Genomic DNA, 25218 nt, shown 5'->3' on the forward strand with positions numbered 1-25218 from the left:
CCGTTGTGGGGCAGAACGAGAGGCGTGTAGCGAATAGGAAAAAGAGAAGGCTGAGTAAAGAGTGATGTGCAGATATAAACAGGGTTTTAACGGACTAACAAGATTTACTGCAAAGTCGTCCTAAAGCTCCAAACACAAAAATCTCAACAAGTGGATGTGACATTTAGCTGTTAAATTTGGACGGGACACGGTGGGATTGAGTGGATAACTTAAAACCTCTCAGAAGTAAACCTGGAATAGTAGTTTTCTGCTTCATGTGAATGCTTGACATCTTACTTGTACAGGAGGAAGATAGATGGAGGGCTCTCTGGGGAAATAAAATGCAAATGAGTTGATTAATGGGCATCATCAAGACAATGGAGAAGTGCAATATTGGCTTCAGCTGAGATGGGAATTGACAGAGGAGATGAATGTAGTAAAAATTGGGACCTAAAGATTAAATATAAAGCACTGTAAGTAATCATCTTATTTATATTGCCTTAGAATCTCCCCAATTTATCACTGCCACTTTCAAGTTTAAAATGACACAAACATTTTTATTTTCTTTCACTGTTCACTAATAGGCCATGTCCGGGAAAAAGAGTTAAAACAAACAATGAGAATCGGTGAGCCGAGAGAGAGAGAGAGAAAAGCATTTACTGTATCACCAGTACATGTTAACAGCTGTATCAGTTGGTCTCAGTTCAGAGGAGGGAAGGATTCCGACAGCTGGTGTGTGTGTGTGTGTGTGTGTGTGTGTGTGTGTGTGTGTGTGTGTGTGTGTGTGTGTGTGTGTGGTGTGTGTGTGTGTGTGTGTGTGTGTGTGCGTGTGTGTGCGTGTGTGTGTGTGTGTGTGTGTGTTTATAAGGGAGAACTGAGTGTGGAGCCTTGACCAAGGGCACAGACTAGAGAGAAGAAGGGAGTGTGGTGACTGGAAATTCCCCAGACTCTTTCTGTCTGTAAAATAAAATAAAACTCCAGCCAAAATTTGATTAAAAAATAAAAAATAAGAAACTCCTTTTAGTCTTTTGTTTTTCATCATTTACAGTTGCTTAAATTTCAAACAACAGCATTTGTTCTAAATAAATGTGGCAGCAAGACAAAGAGCAGGCGGGAAAAAATAAAGAATGACTCCGTCTACACTTGAACATCATTTTAAGAAATAAATTCTTAGTCGTTGGTTGTTTCACTTGTTTTGTGTTTATAATAGATACAATAGATACATATGAATATCTGGGCATAACTGGAGTTTCTTGTTTTGTTTTGCTTGTTTACAAATATATGATGTAACATATGACAGGTGTGTAGGCTTTATGTAAGCCAGATAAAAAAAATGTAAAAACAACAAAGAATTATGTTCAGTTATTTATGACAAGGCAGACAACACATGTAATTGGTGATATTAGGATACAGCAAGTAAAACATTACAGAAACACCATAGCAACTGATATCTCCAAATATAACCATCAGTAATATCTACATCTCCTCTAAAAGCTGATCCGCATGACCAGACTGTTATCAGTTATGAGCGCTTGTTTACACTCAGCTCAGTGTCATAAAAGAATAACAGAATAGAGGATGACTATTATAACTAATGTATAACATACTGTATGTTTATGTAGTTGTTGTTGTTATTATAAAAGGGTATCAATTGAGAAAAACAGGGACCATCATCGTCAGATTATTGAAAAACAGAAAAAGAGGCACGCTAGATGTGCGGTTGTAAACAATGTTTTCTAATGAATACAACACAGACGACGAGACTAAATAAACAGACGGCAGGGGTGGAGAGGGAGGGGTGTAGAGAAAGTATGCTGAACTACTCAGCAACAGCCACTCAAGTCGTGACGTGTTCACGGTGCTTCCTGCAGCGCTTTAACCCGGGTCCTAGAGACAGTATTTGAGCTTTCTATTCGCTACTTGGCGCTGTTGCTATGGGGCTGTGCATGTTGAGCCGTGCACGTTGCGCCGTGCATGGAAAACAGTTTGTGTGTGCTGAGTTTGGGATTAAGGGCAGAAAGTGTCAGGAGCAGGGTGAAGAGCCCGCATCAGCAGTGCAACATGATGAAACGTGCTTTTATTTTGGTGTCACTTTGTTGTTGTGGTTGATGTCGCTGTTGTTTACCTTATTAATGTTCATCATCCAACACTGTAACTACAACATTTACTGTCTGGCTTTTGTGTGTGTCTGGGACGGTGACCTTGTTGAACTCTGAGGTTTTAATCGCATATTTCATCACTATACACTTTTTATGAAGTAGTTTTATTGTATTTATAGTAGGCTAAGTCAATGTAAATTTATTTTTATTTGATAAATTATATGATGTCAAAAAGCTATAATGTTCGTGAATAGTGAATTACTGTTGATCACATCTCATTCCCTTTTTATGTCTATACATGTGACATTAAAAGACAACAAAGAGTCTATAAGTGCGACTTCTTCTATGGTAAAACTGACATTATAATTGGGTACTATAGGTGATTCTTTTAAATATCCATACATCAATAAACACAATGGTGCTCATTAATAAATCCATAGTGACACAAGGCTATAATGCTAGTGTGAACATTACACATAGTGAAATCATTCTAACAATGTTGTCTAGAATGTGTGCAAATACGAGTAGCCTACAATTGATATATTAAAACAAACATTTTATTAGGAACCACATTTTGTTTTTAGATATCTGTTGTAAACACCATATTGCATAGCATGTCTTTGTTGCTCAGTGGTGTTTTTTAAAGCGTTTTTATCAGCGAGTATCTATCAAAACATGGCTCTGAAATGATTGTTTTGGTGTTATGTGTCAGCCTATGTTATTCAACTTTGTATTATAGTAATTTATAGAAAAAAGAGGCAAATAAATCCGTAATAATTGATCAAAAATGTGTAACATGTATTAAAAGTTTATTATATCACGGACTTATAAAGAATGCTGCTGAATTTCATCACCAACAGCTGAAAATATCACCGGACACACCAAAAGAGGAATACTCTGCTGTTAGATCACACCCAGTCAGCTCACGCCACAGACGCTCCATCGGCCGGGCGTGTGTTTTGATATCTCGCGGAGCTGCAACAGAGCGCGTGGTATGAAATGAATGAGAATACGACACCACATGTGTGCTTAAAGTCCGGCCTACAGCATTTTACAAATACCGGACAAATAAAACACATATGTCTTCCGGAATCACATGGTGAAAAGAAAACTGTCGTTTGAAGGGGAGGACCTGTTATTATTATTTTATAAATTATTATGGAGTAAAGGGGTGTGTGCAATGTCAGTCAACAATACTATTAGGAAAATCACCTGTAATCAAACATCAGGTGAAAACAAGCAGATTGCATTTCAATTAATAAAAACAAAACAAAAAAATATGCTTTTTCTTTAATTAATACGATAAAAAAAAAAATCCGTGAGAAAATCGATTCATCTTTTGTATTCCGGAAACAAACAATTCTTCGACATTAGATATCCATGCATATATGTATATTTTTAGATTTTAGTTAGAGCCAACACTGTTTAATAAAACATGTTCTGATTCTGCTGGTGTTATCCCCAGCTAGAAATTGGTTGCCAAGCATTGCATCATTCCTTTCATGTGACTCCCATACGCCCCAAATTCGTCCTGGCCGTCTTATGACTGCATCACAATTGCTGCTCGTACAAACTATACAGGCTACTGAGCGAACTAGCAGCTAAGACCCCACCTCAGTGCTGGTTTGGAGTCTCCCTATTGGATGTCGTCAAGGAAAAGATCTTAACTCCGCTCTTTTGATTGGACCGTTGGAACGTCAGTCACCTTTATCTCGGGCTAGGTTGTGATCTACCTTCCAAAGCATAGTTCGGTTGACTTCTCTCTCAATATAAACACCGCCGGGAGTTTCCGAAAAATCACATTCAGCCGTTCAAGACTGAACAATGGTTAACATGAGCTATCACCAATTTTTACTAAAATATCCACATTCGAGTTCAAGACAGTCGAGAAGGCGAGCGAATAAAAAAAAAGGGTAAGTAGAGATGTTGTTATTTTTTAGTTTTCGGCGACGAGTGAGTCGATGTTTTTCTCAGTGTTTCAGGGAGTAACGGTGACTTAACTTGAAGTGGTCTGGGGGGAAAGAAAAAAGCATGTTTTTGGCAGATATCCCAGTGCCATTTTTAGTATCACAGTTGTCTTAATCCATCACAATTTGCACGGAGTGTTTTCTCTGCGTTGTCTGCTTCTGTCTGACAAGTTGTCAAAGCTCGTGCGGACTTAAAGCGAGGAAGTTTTGTTAGAAGGTGTTTCGACTGTTGAGCGTAACACACGTTTTAATTAAATTATTTTGTGCATTTTGTGCAGACAATAACTTGTGATTATCTTAACTGTCATTTCATTTGAATAAACAGATATTGGCCTACTCCGTGTAGCGTCTGACAGGAGTCTGTGGGACTGTTGAGTCGGAGCGGAACGGCTTTTTTATTTGTGACAGCTTTATTTGTTTTTTACACTTTCAACAAACCCGTTAATATTAAATGTTTACCAATGAATGAATATATATTGTTGTTTTCCCAACCCACTGTTTTCCTCTCTCTTTACGTTTCCTTTTGTTTCGCCTATTCCTCCTGCTGGACTTACATTTCCATGACGTAATTGTCTTGGCTTACAGTGGACATGCAGGCCAACTAAAGAAGTAAATATTATAATTTAGACAATAAAATAATTGTAAAATAAAATAATTAGTACGTTTTATTTACCAAACAGAAGTTTAAATGCCAGCGCTCACACAGGACGTTTAACAATTTACATCAGGACAAAAGAGGATTTCTTTATTCTTTTATCACTTTTGTAATTTATTAATTAACACTGCCAACCCTACATTTATGTAATAATATATATATATATATTATTTCGCATTTGCACATAAAAGAAGAAAACCGGAACTCCTTATCTAATAATAAAATATGTAATGTAACAAGCTCTCTACAATAATCAAAGTAATTATGATGGCTTTTATTTTGTCATTTGTTTCGGACAGCTCTTAGGTAATTAATAAAAGCAGCAGACTTGACTGTCAGACCTGGAGAGATCAATATTAGGATCTACTCGTCGTTTTTAACCACTTGTTTATCGATCCCAGCGTGTTTTTGAGGACCGTAGAAAGCAGGGGGCGCAATAGAGAACAGTGTGGTCTTTGTTTACAAGAACTACGAGACAGGAATCTTATTTTCTCCATCCTTGTTGACTAATTTAACAATTTCTGACAATTAATTTGTTGATATTATTTAGCATTTTCGTCATTTTAAAAGCAGCCATTAATATTTAATTTAAGGCACATTTGTTCCCTGACCAAGCGTGCTCTGTATTTGTGCAAATCATCACTTTGATTCTGAATTCTCAGCAAATTTCATCCATCAGAGAAACATTTTTCACATTTCTAAAGACTAACCTATCAAATACTTTTTTGCTTTCAGAATTGTTGGGACAAGCTATCTCCAACAAATTGGCAGACTTGATTGACAGAGACTTTCTAAAAGGTAAATTCTCATATTTGAAATTCTGAATGCTGCATGTCTGATCTGTTTAATTTAATATTTATTTTAATATTAACTTTGTGTTGTCACATTTTTTAATATTAAAATGCCTATTTATTACCGATTTTCGTGAAGTACAGTGATTTCCTCTGTGTCACTGTTATTTGGTTTAAGTGGATTACACAATATACTGTACTTTGGTCTCGTTTTCTTGATTATGGCGTAAATAGTTATATAGATAAGGTCTTCCTGCAGTAGTCTCAGTCATGACATACACCATCATTTATCATTGCATACCTGCAAACTATAACTCAATCAGTTCATGTGTCAGTTATCTAACGTGCTGCTCTATCTTTCTCGTTTTCCCAACCCTCCTGTGTCTGCCCCGCCTCCCTCAGGTCCAGTGTGAACCGTGTGGCCGAGTACCTGTGTGTTGCGACTGACTGGCGAGATGACTGCCGAGTGGCTACACCTGCCCCCGCCGTACCCCCCTGGTGTGGGGCCGTTGTGTGGTGCAGAGTTGGAGGCGTGGTATGAGGACCTGCAGGATATTCTGGGCTCCGACACGGGAGGGGCAAAACTGGCACGTGCCCCCACATGCATCGAGGTCAGTAGCTTGAAGAATGAAATGGCTATCACACCCATGATGAGTGTGAGTGTCTTACAAATTGTATTTTGGTTAATCCTTTTTTTTTTTAAGATTGTTTTACCATTTTGTGAAATAATAATTTAATTCACATACTCAGTGATTTGAACTTGTACTGTGATATTTGACAGGCTTTGACAGGTGTTGACATTTTCGTTTTGTGTTTGTAGAAAGAGCCGGAGTTTCTGGATGTTCTTGAAAGTTGTTCTCTGACGTGGCTGACTGACGGAGGCCAGACATGGGGCGAGGGTGTCCAGAGGACAAAAGAGGAGATCCACAACACTCAGCCTCTGCATCACACCTCCTCATCATCATCATCCTCTTCCTCCTCCTCCTGCATGAGTCCAGCTGTTGCAGATGAGCGGCGGACGGAGGCTGAGAGCGGGAGAAATGGAGATAGCTCCACAGGAGGCGGCAGTGATCTGCTGCCTCCAGAGTTTTTCGAGTTGCTGAGTGAAGGAGGAGTGGGAATGGTGGATCCGAGCGGAGCGGTGATCAACGGTGGCTATTATTACCACCACCATCAACACCACCAAGCTAATGTCCAGCCTGCGTCTCCCTCAGCCAGCGAGGAGGAACTTCCCTGTGTCCCTGATTCTCCATCCTGCTCCTCCTCAGCCTCCCAGTCGCCATCTCAAAATTGTTCTTCTCCTTCCTCACCTGTCTCTTCTCCATCCGCCTATCCGTCCTCCCACCTGGGAAAACGCAAGAGGACCACAAGCGAGAGGACCAACAGTGCCTTGTCCTCTTTTGCCTCCTCCACGCAGCACACATCCTCATCCTTCTCATCTGCCAAAAAGAGTCGCAAAGAAAAAGAGCACGAGAACGAGAGGAAGGTACAGGAGCTGACTGAGCAGAACGAGCGCTTGAAAGCGGAGATTGACAGGCTGGGAGAGGAGGTACAGAGGACACGTAGAGCCCTGATAGAGAGACTAGTCAACACCAGAAAATGAAAAAGAAATGAAAGACAGGATGGAAGATAGGAATAAAAGACAGGTTCTACAGAGTTGGAATAAGCAGTGGGTGGGAAAGGTATAAGGTAATATGGTGGTCATGAAATGCCTCTTAGACAGGAAAGGATGGAAACCAAAGATATATATTTTATAAGCAAGAGGATTTTCTTTTTTGAAAACACAGAGCTTCAAATGGCAAGAAATAGGAAAGTGATGAAAGTGAAGACAAGAGAAGGGGTTGCAACAGCAATGCGGCAAATAAAAAGACATAGCATGTATAAAGGAAAAGGAAGAACAGACAGCTCTAAGTGCAAATGATACCGGGGTTTTAATGAATGTTTGTCATTTTGAAAGATTGCCTAACACTAAGTTCCATCTAATAAGATGGAAGAAAGTTAACAGCATTTGATGATTTGTACGTTGGACAGAAAGGAACTTATTTCAGAGAGTGCATTTCATTTTCATCCATTCCCACCATTTTGCAATAATTGTATCTCCTACGTTAAGGGCTGCAATTTGGCTAGCAGAGATTATTTGCCCCAATTTGTGGAGAGTTTAGGAGCTCAGGAAAAGTCTGAAAGTGCCCAGTGCAGTGTGAGTATGAATGAGAGAATGAATTTTGTTTGGGAGAGAATTCATAATCTTTCTTACTTTTTTATAACCCATGGCTTGTGTGTATGTGCATTTAGATAAAGTTAGTAGGACCCGGCTATACTTTCTAAGCTGACCTTTTCTACCAATACGGGATTTGTGGAAAAATTCTAAGTCGTTCTACCCTGATTTACTATTTTTATATAACGCTGTAATATATATACACTATTGTACTGTAATGGCTTGTACTGTAAAATGCCAACATACCCACTGTTATTTTCTCATTGCGGTCACAAATTTGTTAATGGTAGAATAATATGCATGACGTTTATCATCGATGGCATCAAATACATGTATTTGACCATACTATTTATTTTATCCTTCATTGTAATCTCACATTTGCAATAAAAGAAAAATTGTGCAATTTTGTGTCACGCGATGTTTATTTGTTTCTCTTTTGTGTATGAATGATTTTTGTGGTTGTAGAAAATAGTGTAAAATAGAGGTAATTGAGAAAGAAGGGGGGGGGGGGGGAGTAAAGACAATTTTTAGCTGAACTTAATCAATTTATTTTCTGGATTCAAAAAGGGTATTTGCAGCAAAAGGAAAAAAACAATTTTCCAGAGGATATAAAAACATCTTTAAATGCCCAACACACCTTCCAACGCTAATATTGTATGCTGACTATCACATGGCGAGTATAAAATCAGTTTCTTTGGGTGTAGGGATTTGGAAAAATCCCTCCATTCTGTAGCCGTATTCATTTGACTCTCTCTTTGTGTGTTTTCATTTCCCCGTCGGCCTATCCAGCATTTCATTAGTCCTCAGTGCCAATACCACATTGTCTTAGATCCTGTCACGGCTTTGCCTTAAGCTAATACCCTCATCTCTCTCTTAGTGTACATCTTGTTCCCCTTCTCTACAATCGTACCTCAAACCATTCTACTCTTCCCTTCCTCTCACTAACCTCCCTCATTTTCCTTTTTTCTATTCACTTCTTCTTGCCCTTCTGAGGTGCAGGCTCAGGGCTCTTCCCCTCAGCTAGAGCCAGCTGTTTCTTAAGGTCCAGCAGTTTGGCCACCTCTGCTGTGATCACGGCCTTCTCTGCCTTCTGGGTTTTGAGTGCTCGGACCTTTTCCCCCTGTGATGAGATAAAATGACAATGTTTAATAGATTTCTCTCACACAAATGTCTTTGATTAAAACATTTCAGTTTCTCGGGACAAATACAGGTTGGCAGCTTTGTTGTCGAATAGTAACTGAGGCGGAAATTTGAGTTTGTAATTATACGCGTTTGTCTGGGTTTAGAAATACTGAGAAATAAACATTTGATTCCCAAAAATGTAACCGACAGCATTTATAGTTGAACGCAAAATTCAAAGATTATACATTTGGAGATAAAACAATTGTGATCAAATAATTACAAACTTAAGCATTACCAGATAACTTTCCAAATACAGACGCATGATTTATTTCAGCGGCCAGTAGTTTGTGGCGGCCGTGATTAGAGTTTTTGCGAAGATCGCTTTCGTTCCGTAAGGAAGAAGACATCCGTTTCGTTATTCGTGTTATATGAAAATTAATTTAAAAGACAAAACAATATAATACAAATTATTTTGTTGAAAAATATATAGTGTATGGTGCTGTTTTAATAACAGATTGATTCCAAAATTGTTAAAAAAAAAAAGAAGTAAGAATTGGGTTTACAGTTGAAAGTTCAACAGTGTGTTGCCAGCAATCTCACCTGCTCAGTCACAGCCTGTGTGAGCTGCTTGGCTTTTTCTGGGTCCACTCCATTCACCGTCGTCGCCTCAGCAGCAGCAGCAGCAGCTGGCACAGCGGCAGGCTGAGTGCTGCCAGGACTCTGAGCTGTCTTCTGAGGGCGGAAACAGACAGAAGAAGATGTTTGAATTTGACGCGTTTTGATGGTTATTATTTCTAGAGATTACTTACTTCATTTCAGACAATAACACTCATCACTCAAAATGTTGACAGGAATTTATGAAGTGTGAATGGACAATAAAACACACTGGTTACACGGGGATGAGTATACAATTAAAACAATCTAAGGATGTTAGATGAGCTGCTTGTGTTAGTGAAGACATGCACTAATCAGTGACACAGCATGACTAGAGTGGACAGACTTTACACAAACAAATACCGCTCGATACCTTTCTTTTAGGTGGTTCATCTTCAGGCTAGAGGCGGGCGATTGAGGAGAAGGTTTAGAGTGAGATTATTTGTATCTATATGATGGATGCGTACTACATAATTTAAACACTGTGTGTTTGCTCTTCATCAGGTTTCAAAAAACAGATACTCCAAGGGCGGACATATTCCTATTTGTGATGATAGTTTGACAGGAGCCTGTGAACTGCTATGCATTATCAATTCTTTCTTATTTTATTATTAATAAATAGTCAACCTACATTACTACAACACCTGACTGAACTCATACACAGACCATTAGGCATCATAAACATCAAATACCTGCTGTCCACCAAATTTCTTCTTCAAAGCCTCGATCTGATCCACCTCCAGTTTCTGGAACAACGGGCTGACCTGGGAAAAAAAAAGGGGGGGGGGGGGGGGGGGGGGGGGGTGGCAGGGGGAACAAAAAAGGTAGAAATTCAAAAAAATATATGCACGAATATTTAAAAAGTATGTGATTGTAGATCCAGCCCAAGGCCAGTGTAGCTGGAAAATTTAACCTGGAGGCTCTGTGCTCGTCTTTGAACAAAGAGGATTATGCAAGTAAGTAAGTAGATAACTATGTATGAGACATTTCGCGTTTCGATCACGATCACCGCTCTTCAATGCCGCATTACGTGATTTGTCTAAGAAGCTGTGTGCACGCACGCCTTGTGTATGGTGTGTTACTGTGACATTAGAACAGCGTTGTGTGCTGCTCTTTGTCTGGAGACCTCGGTCACGAATCCCGAAAGCCTTGGAGATAGAATGCAGCGTTGGCAGGCTGCAGACACGGGTCAACACAATTAGGCCTGAAGGGACAAGTGGCCTGAGAGAAACTTGCCGTTCGAAGGCTAAGCACTCGACCAGGCTATTATTCTATGTGTGTGTTAACACGACTACAATGTCCTCCAGAGTCTTGAGATATTGACAGACTGTTGCATGCTCATTGTATCACCCAGCGTCACCATACAGGAGGCGCCACAGGTTTGTGTGTATGAACTGTGTGTGTGTGTGTGTGTGTGGTCATACTCACAGTGCCAATGCGGTGGCCGGCACTCAGGGAACATACAAAGGTGCCAGTGCCTTGCAACATGGTATTGACGCAAGACTGAGGGGCATTGAGTTGATCCCTGATGGTTTGGCTGACCGTTGGCATGTACGGCAGCAGCATCACTGACAGCAAGCAGGCGATATTCACAGACACGCCGGTGACTGTGCCCGCACGCTGCCTGAAGCGGAGAGACGGAGATCAGTCAGACAGATCCTGAATTTTAATGTTTCGGTTAATCTTACAACTAGTGCTCTTCTCGTTGGCAGTTCATAGAAAGATTTCTTCCTTCTAAGAATCGATTTTATGAATTCAATCTGTGCAAAATCAAAATAAGTTTTCTGCGCTCAGAGATACGTGAATATGAATAATTATTTTTAATCGTATTTATTCTTTATAAAAAAAGGTGAGTGGTACATCTTTAATATAAAAATGAGAATTTAAACATGTGCAACACAGATCTATAAACCTCGTATGAGCTAGAGGAGGTACAGATTGTGTTAAGCTGGTCAAGGACATCTCACCTTTCTGTGTCTCCTCCCTTGATTTTCTTCCAGGGTTCATTGACCTGGATGTACTGGTTGCCATGGCGAGAGATGTTGAGGATGTGTCTCAGAGCATCACGGATTCTGGTGGAACATTTCACGGAAGATTTGACGACAGTGTGGCGTCGACAGCAGACCCATTTCAACAGAATCTACTTCAGTAGAAGTCCAAATATGGATTTATCTGCTAGCATGTTTCACCTTTACTGAACATGTACATATACTTACTTGACTTTGTCCAGGAGCTGGATGTACTGCTGCAGCTCCCAGCCCACCAGAGCGAGGAGCTTCTTATCTTCCTGCTGTAGCTCCATCGAAGGCACACAGCCCTCAAAGAATTTAGCGACAAACATGCCAGCTCTGGAGGAGAGAGGGAGAAGGGGGGGGGGGGGGGGGTTTAACAAGACATAAAAAAGAAAAGAAAGAGAAATGTGGGAACAGAGCGAGAAAAGGCAGCGAGAGAAACGGGGAAAGAGAAGGAGAGCAAACTGAGAGGTCACGTTGCTTGACTTGCTAATTGTTCATAAATGATAGATTTTGTTGCCAGATGTAATACAATGCTCGTGTAAACTAACACAACAGTGTGCTGAATTGAGCCTCATCACAGCTCCTTCATCGCTTCCACATTGTGGTTGTGTCGGTAGCGAGTAATTTTAAAAATGAGTTTTATATGTACATCAGGAAGATGCTCGCAGTGAGAACGTGTTTGTCATGTCTGATGCAACAGACCGTTCTATATTATCTCTCAGCCTCTGAGGAAGCTCTGCCATACCACTGTCATATTTACAATGAACTGTGATTTTGATGTGTTAGCAAAAACTTTGCTCGACCTGCATTTTTAATTAGTTTGAGTCTTTTAATTAGTGAAACTGCCAAACGCTGAAAATGTTCCATCCTGGGAAAAAAGTTTTTCTGACTTAACTGAATCATCCTAATCAATAAAGTCATATTTGCTGCTGGTAAACATTAAGTAAGGGTTTACCCATTTCGGTTTGTCAAGCTGATTGTTTGTGAAGTTGTTGACAATCAACGTTTCAACTGAACAGCTGTTCGCTGGAACAGCACAGCCCAGAATCGTTCATGAATTTGAGATAGCGCCTGAGATGGACACACTGTTGCTAACTATGTAGTGATTTAGTAACTGGATCCAGGCAAGGACAGCATTTCTTTTCTGAAGCAGAATACTTTCTACCTCCAACACCTTAGGCTGGATGCAATCTACAAGATATTTTTGAACCAATTAGGCATCAACGTTGCTGCCCCAGACCAATTTTGAAGATCAAGGTACTTTGAAAAAACGCTGCTGAGAAAAATCTTTGATGTGGGATTAAACCCTGATCTTTTAAAAATCATTTGAGGCAATATAATTGGGGCTAAATTACGCCATCCCAAACAAATTTAGAAAACTAGGGTGAGCCTCTTGTAATAGTTACTGCTCAAACAGACTTTTTTTTCAATGAGTACAACAATCTGAAAACTTAGTTGTTAATTGGACTGGATGACAGTTTTGCGGCATATTTACATTTTAAGTGAAACTTATTATGTACAAAATGTGAGCAACTTTAGGTGGATTGCCCCACTTCTTTTAATCTCGCCTGATCAAAACAATTGAAATAGAAAAAGAAACAGTAAAACACAGAAAAAGTCACAAAGTTGGATTTTTGTGGAACAAGTAGCGTAAGGACAGGACAGGTTACCTTCTAAAGGTCATTGTGGAACGTCAGCACTATTTCTCACCGTCAGTAAATTATACTTTTTGCTGATCACAAGCAGGAATGTTTTAAACATATGACTGTCACCAACCTGTTGATAAAGTTGCCCAAGTTGTTGAGCAACTCAGAGTTGTTCTTCATAGCCATGTCAGCCCAGGAGAAGGCTGAATCCTGTCCCTCTGGACGCACATACAGGAGGTAGAACCGCCACACATCAGACGGGATGCCCGTGTCCTTGGCCATGTCTCCAAACACGCCCACACCTCGGCTCTTGGAGAATTTAGTGTCCTCATAATTCAGATATTCTGTTGGGAATTTACAGCGTAAGTTAGCGTCACCGCTGAAACTTAATTCCCAGTGCGAATGTGATCACTCATGACGCCTGTGTTGCATAACTTCCAAACAGAAACGATCCATTTAAGATCCGTTGTGAATCCCAATTAAGTCTAATAATATAACATATCCAAACCAGTGCTTACCAGTGGCAATGAGGTGGCTGACCAGAGTGTAGTTGTCCTGAGCTCCCAGTAGGGAGCAGGGAAACACCACACTGTGGAATGGCACATTGTCTTTGGCCATGAAGTTGTACAGCTCCACCTAGTGACAGAGACACAACACTGCACTGTGAGGATGACATCATATTAGATCATCATGAGATCACCCAGTTCAAAGAGGATTTATCAGCTCTCCCCAACCCCCATCTCTCTCCACACACACACACACACACACACACACACACACACACACACACACACACACACACACACACACACACACACACACACACACACACACACACACACACACACACACACACACACACACACACACACACACACACACACACACACACACACACACACAATCCTGGGGTTTCACATGAAGAGAGATGAGATGAGTCAGTGCGAGCGAGGAAGATATGTTGGATTTTATTTCATCTATCGGGTTTTAAAAGAACTTGCAGTTAAAAGGGATAGTTCTGAACGTATTTTTAGCCTCCTAAAATAATCAATATCAGTTCAACTGTATGCTTTATCTAGAATATTTTCACCCCTTTACCTAACACAGTCCTTTCCAACAGGGAACTGAAGCCGGCAAGGTAAAGCAGTGAAAATATATATTTCTTTATGTGGCTAAAATACATTGTGCTGCTGCCCCCAGTCCACAGCAGTACCTTGCTTTGCTCCGTGCTACTTCTGTCTGTTTCTCCAAACTGGCGGCGTACCGAGCGTCACCTACTGTAGGTGATACACCAACTATGAATAAGAACCTCCTACAACCCCACTTTAAACAATCCAAACTATCCCTTTAACTGCAAGTTCTTTAAAAAAATCTAATCAAAAAAATAATCCAACATATCTTCCTCACTCTCACTGACTCATCTCATCTCTCTCCATCTCCATTGAGCACCCTCATACAACCCCACAAGCTAACTGGCACGTGTTTCCAGCTTGCCATGTACTATTATTGTACAGCTGAGTGGTGTTAAAGCTTTGAATATCATCTAATCTCAGAGGTGAGGAATCTAGAAGTGGATGGCAACCTCAAAGTAGAAAGAGCTGTATTGTCTCCTACACATTATAGTGCGTGTACAAAACTGATTGTGCATTTAATTCATTATCACAGATGTCTTGCTCTGATTCCCATTAGGGTTATATGGGGCTAGGAGTTACATTGTGTTTTAATGGAGTGTGCAAAAGACCAGATGGGGTAATGAAAAAAACAATCAGACCCAGACAAAATCTGTGCCAAGTTAGTGTATCAGTACTCTGCTCGGCTCATAACTTCTGACATGTGTGTTGGGGAGGAGGAGCTAGGGTGGGGTGGGTTACCTGATGAGGATTCTTCCACCACTTTTCCCATTCGTCGGTGTAGTTGGCGGTAATAGACAGATAACCAATGGGGGCGTCAAACCACACGTAGAACACCTGCAGAGGCAGCAAGAAGAAAGAAAGACAGAGATTTTGTGTCACATAAATGAATTCTGGATCATATGAATGAAACTAAAATAGAACATAAAGATTAGGAGGAATGAAAATACCCTCAAGAGGCAGTTTGACTTAAAGACCCCTTTAGTATTCATGTTTGGAGAAGGTTTCAGGGGTGTGTGCTGAAATAAGTGTTTAGTGTTACAACATGACCTCTCCAGACCGGGAGAGTCTCCCAGTGAGCACTGCGGTATCATCTGTCATTGCAGCATTTGTAAACATCTAATAAAGTGCATATTTCCAATGTTTATTTAGGTCCCTGGTATTAGATATTAAGTGTTTGCATTCATTATCTTCTCAGCAGGTAATTTAGCTGAGCAGTAGGGCTTTATTATGCTTCAATAAAAGAGAAACGAACAGTGTGTTGGTGTGTGTGCATCTTCTTTTCTATGCTATAATAGACTATAAACAAACAAATAGAAATATTTTTTTTACTCCATGCGACAATAGCAGACCTTGTCTTTAAAGTCAGGATGAGGCACTGGCGTTCCCCACCGCAGGTCCCTGGTGATGCAGCGAGGTTTGAGTCCATCTCTCAGCCAGGAGCGAGTGATCTGTTTGGCGTTTGCTGTCCAGTCACCTGTGCTGGTTGACTTCTCCAGCCACTGCACCAACTGAGCCTCCAGCTGCATGAGAGAAAGAGGGAGAATGTAAACGCTGACAAAAACTTCAACTGTCTTAACTCCAAACCACAGCTCCAGAAAGAGCAAAGCCGTTTACATAATACAATTACCACAGGGATAACTGCCTTTCACGAGCTTTCTGACTTAATTCTACTTTAAACTTGCTGTTTTTACTTTCTAAACAGGCTAATCTGTCTCGATCCCTGTGAGTAGAAAAGCACCGTCTTAACCGCAGAGTAGACAATCCAGGCCAATATAATTCAATGTGAAAGCATACCTTTGGCAGGTCCAGGAAAAGATGTTTGGAGGAGCGGATGACGGGAGTCTGCCTGCAGACCTTACACTGGGGTTCCTGAGGGAGACGGCCACAAACAATCATCAAATAGAAACGGTACAGAAATTGCTACCGCCATCATTCTCTTTCTAATAGTCAAACATCATCATATGTTCATCATGATCATACACCTCTTGCCTTTTACCATCTAACAAGCTCCTTTCAACTCACCCTGAGCTCCACGGCGTTGATAAGCCGCCCACACTTGTCACACTGGTCACCACGAGCTTCTGGGTAGCTGCAGTGAGGACAGATGCCTTCTACGAAGCGGTCGGCGAGGAAGCGCTGGCATTTTTCGCAACGTAGTTGCTCCACAATGTCTTCCACTAGAAAACCATGCTTGTGGATTCTCCAGAAAATATTCTGGGCGATCCTGGAAGCAGAGGACACAAATAGTTGAAAGATACTACGGAGGTTTTGCCTGGGATGAATGGACGACATCTTTTACTTTTGACCCGAGTTAAAGGTGTATGAACACACTGACATGTGTTACGTGGTTACTAATGAGTCATTAAAGCCTGACCCCATTTTTTAATTCCAGCTTCGATGTATACTGCTCTTCCCTATTGGCTAGAAAATGATGTAAACTTTACGAATCAATTTAGAAAATAGAGCAATATACTAGAAAAAGAAGATGAAGGGAAAATAGCTGGTGTTATTTGTTTGGTGAAATAAAACATGAAAACAAAGCTGATAGTAATCTTTGGTGTTGGAATTGTAAACCTAAAATGTAAGACCTAACATCCAAAGCACTTTACGAGAGTCAAAGCAAAGGTCTTTAATCTGGGGGCCGTTTTCAATTTTCAAAGAACATGGTTCTGGTGCAAGGTGTTTGATGCCTTTTATGTTTTACTTATCAAAGCAAATGCCACCAAACAAGAGTTTGTATCTATGTAATCCTTTTCTATGTACGAGGTCACGGAACAAAGTCTCGTCTTTACTAAAGAGAAAGCCTCTCTTCTGTATCACATTTTCACATGGAAGTAGCCACCTTTCTACATCTTATTTAAAACACTACGCAAACACACACACACACACACACACACACACACACACACACACACACACACACACACACACACACACACACACACACACACACACACCAGTATTTGACTAATTCATAGGTGACAGATGTCACATGTGTACTGTAGTTACAGACACGTTGCTGCTCGACTAAGGAATTACAACAAATGTTTTTAATAGGATTTCTTTTTGGCTGTTATTGTTTTTTTTTCGGTAAATGTCAGAATTGTGAGCAATGTCCTAAATTCCACAATCACGCTCAATAATCTCTGAGATTAAGTATTGTAGAATTTATGTTTGAGAGGGCTAGACATCCATCTATTTATATCCACACTGGTATCTACTGCAAGATTATAGTAATCTTATGTTACATGATTGTGTAGTAATCGTATGGACAGCGTGTTTGACCTTTCACACCAAAGCCAAGCAGTACCCTAACCCCATGCAACCCAGGAGAGGACGAGCGTCGTGAAGCGAGCTCTGGATTCCTTTTAGAGACCTCTCTGTTGAAAGGAAAGCCCTGTCTTTAATTTCGCACATAACCGTAGTAAACATATTTAGAAACGGGCAAAACTTCAGCCTTCTTCCCTGCATCCACTTACTCCGTCTGCTTCTCCGTAGTGGTTCTGCCAAAAAAGTCAAAGTCAATCTGGAACCACTTGTAGATGTTGGAGTGAATGGCATGGTACTTGTCGCAGATCTGCTGCGGTGTCAGACCCTCCTCTCTGGCCTTGTTCTCTGTAGCTGTGCCATACTCGTCTGTGCCACATATAAACAGCATGTTCCAGCCTCGCAGACGGCCGTACCTTAGAGGAGGAGAGGAGGCATGGAGTCAGTACAGTAAGACAGAGGAGACAAGAGAGAATAACAGTGAGGGTAAGTCAAGAAGAAAGAACAGGGTACGGGGAAGTTATAATCAGGAAAATCAGAATGGGAAGGCCTTTAAATACATTACAGGTTTGCATATGCCTGTACATTATATATGCACAAGATTGTGTATGCTCTCATGTAAATGTATTTTTTAATGTGTCAATATTGTTTTATTATTATTAGTTAATATATTATGATTATCAGTATTTTGTTGGTACTTATGTAGATGGGAAAAAAGGAATTAAAGATTAAATTCCTACCTGCAGAAGACATCAGAGCTGAGGACGCAGCCAATGATGTTGCCCAGGTGGGGGACGTTGTTGACATAAGGCAAGGCACTGGTCACAAGGAGGTTTCTCCTGCCCTCCTGAGGCAAACTGATTGGAAACAAGCAGATCTGGCGTTTAATCTTCCTCTCTGTAATTCAGTGTCAATGAGGTTAGAATAGGAAGCAGCATTTTGTATTACTTACATGGGGTGTTGTCTGTCTGTAGCTAATGGGCAGGCGTGTAAATCTTTACTCCAGGTGAGAGCAGCTGCCTCCATCTCCTCTGCTGAAACTGCACGATCACTTTCTTCACCCTAAACAAGCAGTTACATGTAGAGTCATGAGTCATTACTTGGGAATTAAACCAAAACCAACTTGTAAGGTTAGTAATATCGACAAGTATTTATAACGACAAGTATATCGACAAGTATTTATAACGATCCCTACTGCCACCCTTTACTTTCCCTTTATACTGCATATTGATCCTGCTGTTTTAATAACTTTAGTTTGTAAAATATAATATAATAAAACTCGTTTTGTGGACTCAAAAACACTGCAGTATTTGTAAAAAGTTAGTCTTGTTTCTTGAGTCTTTTTCAACAACTTTTATGGCTCAGAAGCCAAGAAATCTATCAAGTATCAAAGGAATAGTACTGTATCGAGGAAGTGATTTTTTTGAAATATGAGATACACACTCTGCAACTTCTTCTGACATGGAGTCATAACACCTGCTGCTAAATTTGATTGAAACATGTTCAAATCCTCCCAATGCTTACACAAGAAAGAGAACAGAGGATAAAATAAAATAGTGATGCAACCTCTACATTGTGCATGTTCTATATCCTGACACGGGTGATAATTTAGCTTTCATAGAGCCAGGTTATCTCTCACACGGAGGCTGCATCTGCTTAACAGGAGAGCCCTGCTTAGTTTAAGTGAGGTGAATTGAAGCCTTGCAACCCTTTGAATACTTTAAATTTGTTCATAAAAGCTACGGTGAAGTAAAGACAGAAAATGTAAGAAAGGAAACGTGTGACATTACATGTGTCTTGCCAGGTGTTGTTTGTGTTAGTGCATATAGAGCTCGAAGAAAACAATAAAAAGACATGTTCTTTGAAACCTCACAGGGTGTACACGTTTCCTGAGGCAAAAGCACAAGTGTACTTAGGCACTGAAGCACCTCTCAAAGCTTTTTATTCAATAAGAATGCTTTAAGTCTAATAGTTATCCTGATGATCTGGCTGATACCTCAGCAGGGTTGCTGTTGCATGGCTGTGTGCCTCTGCACTGGCTGCTCTGTGAGGCAGGCTGCCTCTGCATGTAGCTCTTCATGCCCTGCAGGCCTTTTCCCTGCAGCACTTTCTGAGCGGCAGACTGGCAACTGTGCATAACAGCCCCACGGTCAAACCAAGCCTTCACAGACGTGCGCTCGCCTGTAAAAAGGAAAAGATGCAGGGAAGATTTTAGGGGAGAAAAAAAAGAGAAAAAAGGAAAGTAAAGGGTGGCAGTAGGGATCGTTATAAATACAGAGAACAAAAAAATATAAATAACACATTTGAAAATAAAATAAAAAAGGAAGAAGGTAAGTAAAGTAAAAGCAGAAAAGAAAATCAAAATAAGGAAAAGTTTAGGTATTTAAAAAAATAACTAGTTCACGGCTGGGTAATTAATGCATGGCCAAAAACAAAGAATTTAAAATGTTATTAGTACTCACCCAAAGCTAGTGAAGAGTCAGATAAAACAGGGTAGAGCGCAGCCCACAAAACAACATCAGCCACTGACACGGCTTCCTGAAACAAAACACAGCTTAATGAACACACACTTTTCCTGAACTAGCCATGTGTCCTTTTCCTGTCATCCCATCAAAAAATCTAAATGTTTTTTGTTTTTGAAATCCCTAAACAACACGGAAGAGGGATCCATCCGACCCCCCCCTGTGACTTTCTACATACAGAACAACCAACAGGAAGACTATTTTAGGAATGATTGTTTTGTGCGCTTGCACCTCACTAAATATGAACTACATGTAGTGCTGTGACTGCCTCACTGTGTGCTTACCACAGTTCTTTAGCTTTACACAGGGCTCCTCCAAGCCATGCCAATCACCAAGAGACTTCACAAAACATATTTCTGTACACATGAAATATATGACAGACGCAGTTGACTTGTTGCCACAGGGGATGCAAATACCACAGAGAACTGATCCCCCTCACACACTCAGGCACATCTGCAGCATAAGGGAGCTCCTCCGCAGATGAATCTTTCTAACTTAAAAATGCATAACTAGCTCAGAATCAGCAGCTGAAAAAAGAAAAGAAGAAAAAGAAATGTTGCCGGAGGAGCCTGATGTGGCACAGAGGAGACAATCAGTTTTATCTCAGCTGAGCTTCCACAGAGGCATCGTGAACTTTTGACTTGATCATATGTTACGCAGCCTGAAAAGGCCTTGTTTGAGTGAGTATGTTTGTCTTTATTTCTAAATGTGCTCGCCCTATACATAGCAACTAAATGAGCTTTGAAAAATAGGAAGTAGCTAAAGAGGAGATGTTGATGCTGTACCCCAGTTAAATATGGCGTGTTCCCCTTGCTCAAGCTTTGCTCCAAGTAGTTAAGTGGCCCCTGGAGGACCTTGGACACTTCTGATCCTTTTCCCTGCAGCACTGCCATGTGAAGCGCCTGTAGCAGTGCAGGCTGCACACATAAGACAAAACAGAGATTCATTAGAATTGATTGAATGACATTGGATCAAGCAGTAAACCGAAGAAGCATGACCGAGGTTAAACAATTAATTTTCTTAAACCCCACAGGGCATGATGATAGATTTATACAGTGCATTGTTCTTGTGAGAGGATGAGCTTTAATCATATAGCTGCATGGATTTATGTCCCCATTGGCAACACAATGAGGAACAGTAAGAGGATACTGCACAAGAGAATGTATAAAAGCATGAACTGAAAATAGTTTGCATCTCAAAGAGGTTTAGTGTTTTATACAACAGATTATCAGCAAACTGAATGTTTTTATGAAGAGCTTACCTGAAGATCTGTGGCCTCCCATTCAAGCCACTGATTGCAAAGTTCACTGGAGTCTTGTCCACTTATTTCAAACAGGTATCTAAGGGGTTTGACAGGGTTAAAGGATCAGTTCACCCATTACTCTAGTGGTAACTCTATACAGCCGTGCAGATAGTTTTGGTTTTATTTGCCCATGTTTTGAGATATCCATCTCAAATTTCATGTGTGGGCCTCACAGCATTAAAACCTGGGTAGGTACAGCCAAAGATATCCGCATGACTGGATACAGACTTAGATAAAAATGTAATTTTGTTTTTTAACTGACAATAGGATTTTAGATATTTAAACATCATAGAAAAGGCAGTGATTAACAGCCTTCATGCATTGGCTTTCAGAAACAACCATGCAGAAAGGTCTAAAGTCTACTGACCGGCAGATGGCATTGGAGCTGAAAAGGTGCAGTCCACTAGGCAGGATCAGGGCAGGCAAGGCTGGACGGCTAAGGAAGGGCACCACTCTCTCTGGGGAAAACAATTAAATAATCACAATGTTTTTTTTAGATACATAACACCAAGTAAAATACACCAAACACCGTTGTTATGCAGATGAGCTTGTTACCAGACCAGTTCCACTAAATTGTACACTCTAAACATGTTTATACAAGCTGTAAATCCTCTTTCTAATGAGTGTGGCTTGAGAGAGAGAGAGAGAGAGAGAGAGAGAGAGAGAGAGAGAGAGAGAGAGAGAGAGAGAGAGAGAGGAGAGAGAGAGAGACAGAGAGACAGAGAGAGAGAGAGAGAGAGAGAGAGACAGAGACAGAGAGAGACAGAGAGAGAGAGACAGACAGAGAGAGAGACAGAGAGACAGAGAGAGAGACAGAGAGAGACAGAGGGAGAGAGAGAGAGAGAGAGAGACAGACAGAGAGAGACAGAGAGAGAGAGACAGAGACAGAGAGAGACAGAGAGAGACAGAGAGAGACAGAGAGAGAGAGAGAGAGAGAGAGAGACACACACAGAGAGACAGAAACAGAGAGAGAGAGAGAGAGACACACACAGAGAGACAGAGAGAGAGAGAGAGAGAGAGAGAGAGAGAGAGAGAGAGAGAGCGAGAGACAGAGAGCGAGAGCGAGAGAGAGAGAGAGAGAGAGGATAACATCTACATCCATTATATCTAATATATTTCAACATTTCCTGGGCAGAGATTATATTTGAATCCAAAACTGCATCTTCAAGGAGAACTAATAACCCAAGACTCCTCAACGTGTCAAGGATAATCCTGTGATCAAATTCTCAGCCTCAATACTTAATAACGTATGAAGAGCACAACGGTCGCTTGGAAGGTCAAGGATTTGATCTTCTTAATCTGGAATTTCTCACCACATGAGGGATTCTGATATTACATTTGACTTCAACAATACAGTTTCATGTTATCGTGACAGTAGGCTCAGTTTGAACACAGCACTGTATTGCTTCTACACCCCTACTGTTTTATATACATAATGTATCTCTGCGTACAGTCCACTCCATTCATACACTGAGGCTGCATGCCAGATGGTCCTGGTTATTCATCTCTGTGATCCAGCTCCCACAGAAGACTAGCACACATCTGGGACTGGAGAGAGTGAAGCCTCTCTCACGTGCCTGAGACAATCACAACATAAGACCAAAGCTGGAATGTATTACCATTTAATTAGAGTCTAACTCCTTTACACAGCAGGCTCTATATGATGTTCCTCAAGACAATGCATCTATTGAGAAATACCCTCAGACGCAGTAGTACCTAAGTGATAGCAGTAGTTGAAAGACTCGATGTAAAAAAATACACCATGTTAAACTCAATACTGAGCCTAAGGATGATTATTAGAATAGACACTCTTTGGAAAACATTTAGATTTTGACCATGTTGGCCTTCTCCTCTGTCTCTGTCTCTGTCTCTCTCTCTGTCTCTCTCTCTCTCTCTCTCCCTCTCTCTCCCTCTCTCCCTCTCTCCCTCTCTCTCTCTATAATAAGCCAGCTTCTTTCGTTTTTCATCAAGTTTTCAGGTCGTTCATTATCTATCAACGCTGTTTTGTTAGTCAGGAATAACGCTGTAAGCCAGATCAGATGATGAAGTGAAACTGTTGGTAGGTTCAAGTAAGCCTCATAAATAATCTATTTCTAACAACATTCACAGGCTGATTAAAGACATTTTTATTTTTAGAAATAGGGTGGAGTAAAGATAGTTAAGCATTTCACAAAACACTTCATACTAAGTCTCTTCACTATTTGAGGCAACTTTAATACTCTTTGTAACTTTGTAATCAGTTTCTGCTTAAATGTAGAGTTCAGAAAGTTAAGTGATACTACTTGTTAAACACGCTTTGTATTGGATCTGACCAGTGGTGGAAAGTAACTAAGTACATTTACTCAAGCATTGTATTCAAGTTCAGTTTTGAGGGAATTGTACTTTACTTAAGTATTTCTATTTTCTACAACTTTATACTTCTACTCCTAATATTGTACTTGTTACTCCAACTATATTTTTCTGATAACTCTAGTTACTAGCTACTGTACAGATTCCGATTATGAATACAAAATATAATCAATTATGATATATTATTATGGATAAAGACAATACTTATTTAATCCCTTGGTGATATTCACAAGATACCTGAGAACTGCATATAATAATAACATAGTAATACAAATAAAATGATAGCCCCACCTTTACCAGCTGATGAACACATTGAGGAATCAATTAAGAGAATCCAATAACATGATGTAAATTATTCTGACTCTTATCTGTTGTACTTCAAATATGTTTTGATGATTTTACTTTTTAAATTTGAATGCAGGACTTTTACTTGTAATAGAGTATTTCTACACTGTGGTATTACAATACAACAACAACAACGTAACGGTAACCCAAACCAAGTAAACCCAGACTGTTCCAGGCATAGTTACTGTACAGGTAAGCTCAACACCTGTATGCACTGATAAACAAAGGCTACATGAGGCTGCACTTACACACAGTACTAAAACAAGACAAACAAAGGCAGTGGTGTTCAGTAAGAGAGTTTTCTATATTGGGCTATATAAATACATTTGATTTGATTTTCTAGCTGCTTCTCAGATACAGGTTGACTGTCAGTGATTGACAGTTAGCACTTCACGAGGACGTTACAGCTAATGTTAGCTTGCTATGCCACAGTAGCAGTCAGTTGTAGCACAAACTTGACTCAAAACTTGACTTACCCACATATGATAATTAGTTATCAGTTTGCAGTCACCATCATAATTAGATTCACAACAGTGTTCAGCTATCCATTCATTCTTACCTTCGTGGTTGACATACTGGACGTCACACTGAACTCCACTCACTTCTAACGCCGCTAACACTTTCAGGCAGTGCGGGTTGCCTTCACTGACGAAGAGCTTCATCTGGCCGTTGGTAGCTACTCTTCTACGTTGGGACTAATGCCTGGCTTTAGTGGTGACAATATGTTTTACTATAAAACAAGACAAGTAGTAGCTGGTTGTAACTTTCTCGGTGAATGTGGTCCACACACGCTGATGCAAGAAGTGTTGGTCCTTTTACAAATGGCGGATATGTAGTTTTAGAGCGGTGCTTGTGTCGTTCACAGAAAGGATATCTGTCTGTCAAATGGACTACACCTCCCACGAACCATTTCCCCGGGCGTAACTTTGACATGAATGAGGTATGCTTGATTTTACACCACCGTAGCTCAGCTGGGCGGGATACGTCTCTTGTGGTGTGCATTACATACCGGGCGACGCTCTACAGCTAAATGTGCGCACCCCAGCGTGGCCTGTAATCTTATTGGTTCTGTGTACAATCATATCGCGCCGTTGTAGCCAATCATATTACATAAAATCCACACAGCAAAAGCAATTTTTTATCCGTTTAAAGCCAC

General features: G+C 40.5%; 2 protein-coding genes across 3 annotated transcripts; one reads left to right on the forward strand and one right to left on the reverse strand.

Moving 5' to 3' along the window:
- The first annotated feature begins 3840 nt into the window (after positions 1-3840).
- ddit3 (DNA-damage-inducible transcript 3) lies at positions 3841-8109 on the forward strand. The gene is made up of 4 exons (XM_029431416.1): positions 3841-3991; positions 5436-5498; positions 5894-6102; positions 6312-8109. The coding sequence occupies exons 3-4, from the start codon at positions 5947-5949 to the stop codon at positions 7092-7094; spliced, it is 939 nt and encodes a 312-aa protein (XP_029287276.1). The 5' UTR covers positions 3841-3991; positions 5436-5498; positions 5894-5946; the 3' UTR covers positions 7095-8109.
- A 129-nt stretch (positions 8110-8238) lies between these two features.
- On the reverse strand, positions 8239-24871 carry mars1 (methionyl-tRNA synthetase 1). 2 transcript variants are annotated; one of them, XM_029431414.1, is made up of 22 exons: positions 24622-24724; positions 21736-21826; positions 21327-21405; positions 20851-20982; positions 20006-20081; positions 19540-19724; positions 18496-18605; positions 18284-18400; positions 17756-17959; positions 16299-16500; positions 16071-16145; positions 15626-15796; positions 15015-15110; positions 13662-13779; positions 13274-13487; positions 11699-11830; positions 11450-11554; positions 10911-11106; positions 10175-10246; positions 9856-9882; positions 9429-9560; positions 8239-8826 (listed from the first exon to the last, which is right to left on the reverse strand). In XM_029431414.1, exons 1-22 carry the CDS (start codon positions 24722-24724, stop codon positions 8677-8679), a joined length of 2787 nt encoding a protein of 928 aa, XP_029287274.1. In that variant the 3' UTR covers positions 8239-8676. The 2 variants fall into 2 exon arrangements, with proteins under 2 accessions (XP_029287274.1, XP_029287275.1); XM_029431415.1 differs by lacking the exon at positions 9856-9882 and having other exon boundaries at positions 8677-8826; positions 24622-24871.
- Between the last annotated feature and the right edge of the window lie 347 nt (positions 24872-25218).

Source organism: Cottoperca gobio, chromosome 5 (assembly GCF_900634415.1).
Source record: "Cottoperca gobio chromosome 5, fCotGob3.1, whole genome shotgun sequence".
Lineage (NCBI taxonomy): Eukaryota > Metazoa > Chordata > Actinopteri > Perciformes > Bovichtidae > Cottoperca > Cottoperca gobio.

Excerpts from the sequence above, each read along its gene's own strand:
- ddit3 (XM_029431416.1), top strand. The coding sequence starts at position 5,947 with ATGACTGCCGAGTGGCTACACCTGCCCCCGCCGTACCCCCCTGGTGTG. Across the intron at positions 6,103-6,311 it reads GTGCCCCCACATGCATCGAG|AAAGAGCCGGAGTTTCTGGA; the intron begins GTCAGTAGCTTG and ends TTGTGTTTGTAG.
- mars1 (XM_029431414.1), bottom strand. The coding sequence starts at position 24,724 with ATGAAGCTCTTCGTCAGTGAAGGCAACCCGCACTGCCTGAAAGTGTTA. Across the intron at positions 11,107-11,449 it reads AAGGGAGGAGACACAGAAAG|GCAGCGTGCGGGCACAGTCA; the intron begins GTGAGATGTCCT and ends TCTCCGCTTCAG. Across the intron at positions 10,247-10,910 it reads CCGGCCACCGCATTGGCACT|GTCAGCCCGTTGTTCCAGAA; the intron begins GTGAGTATGACC and ends TTTTTTTCCCAG.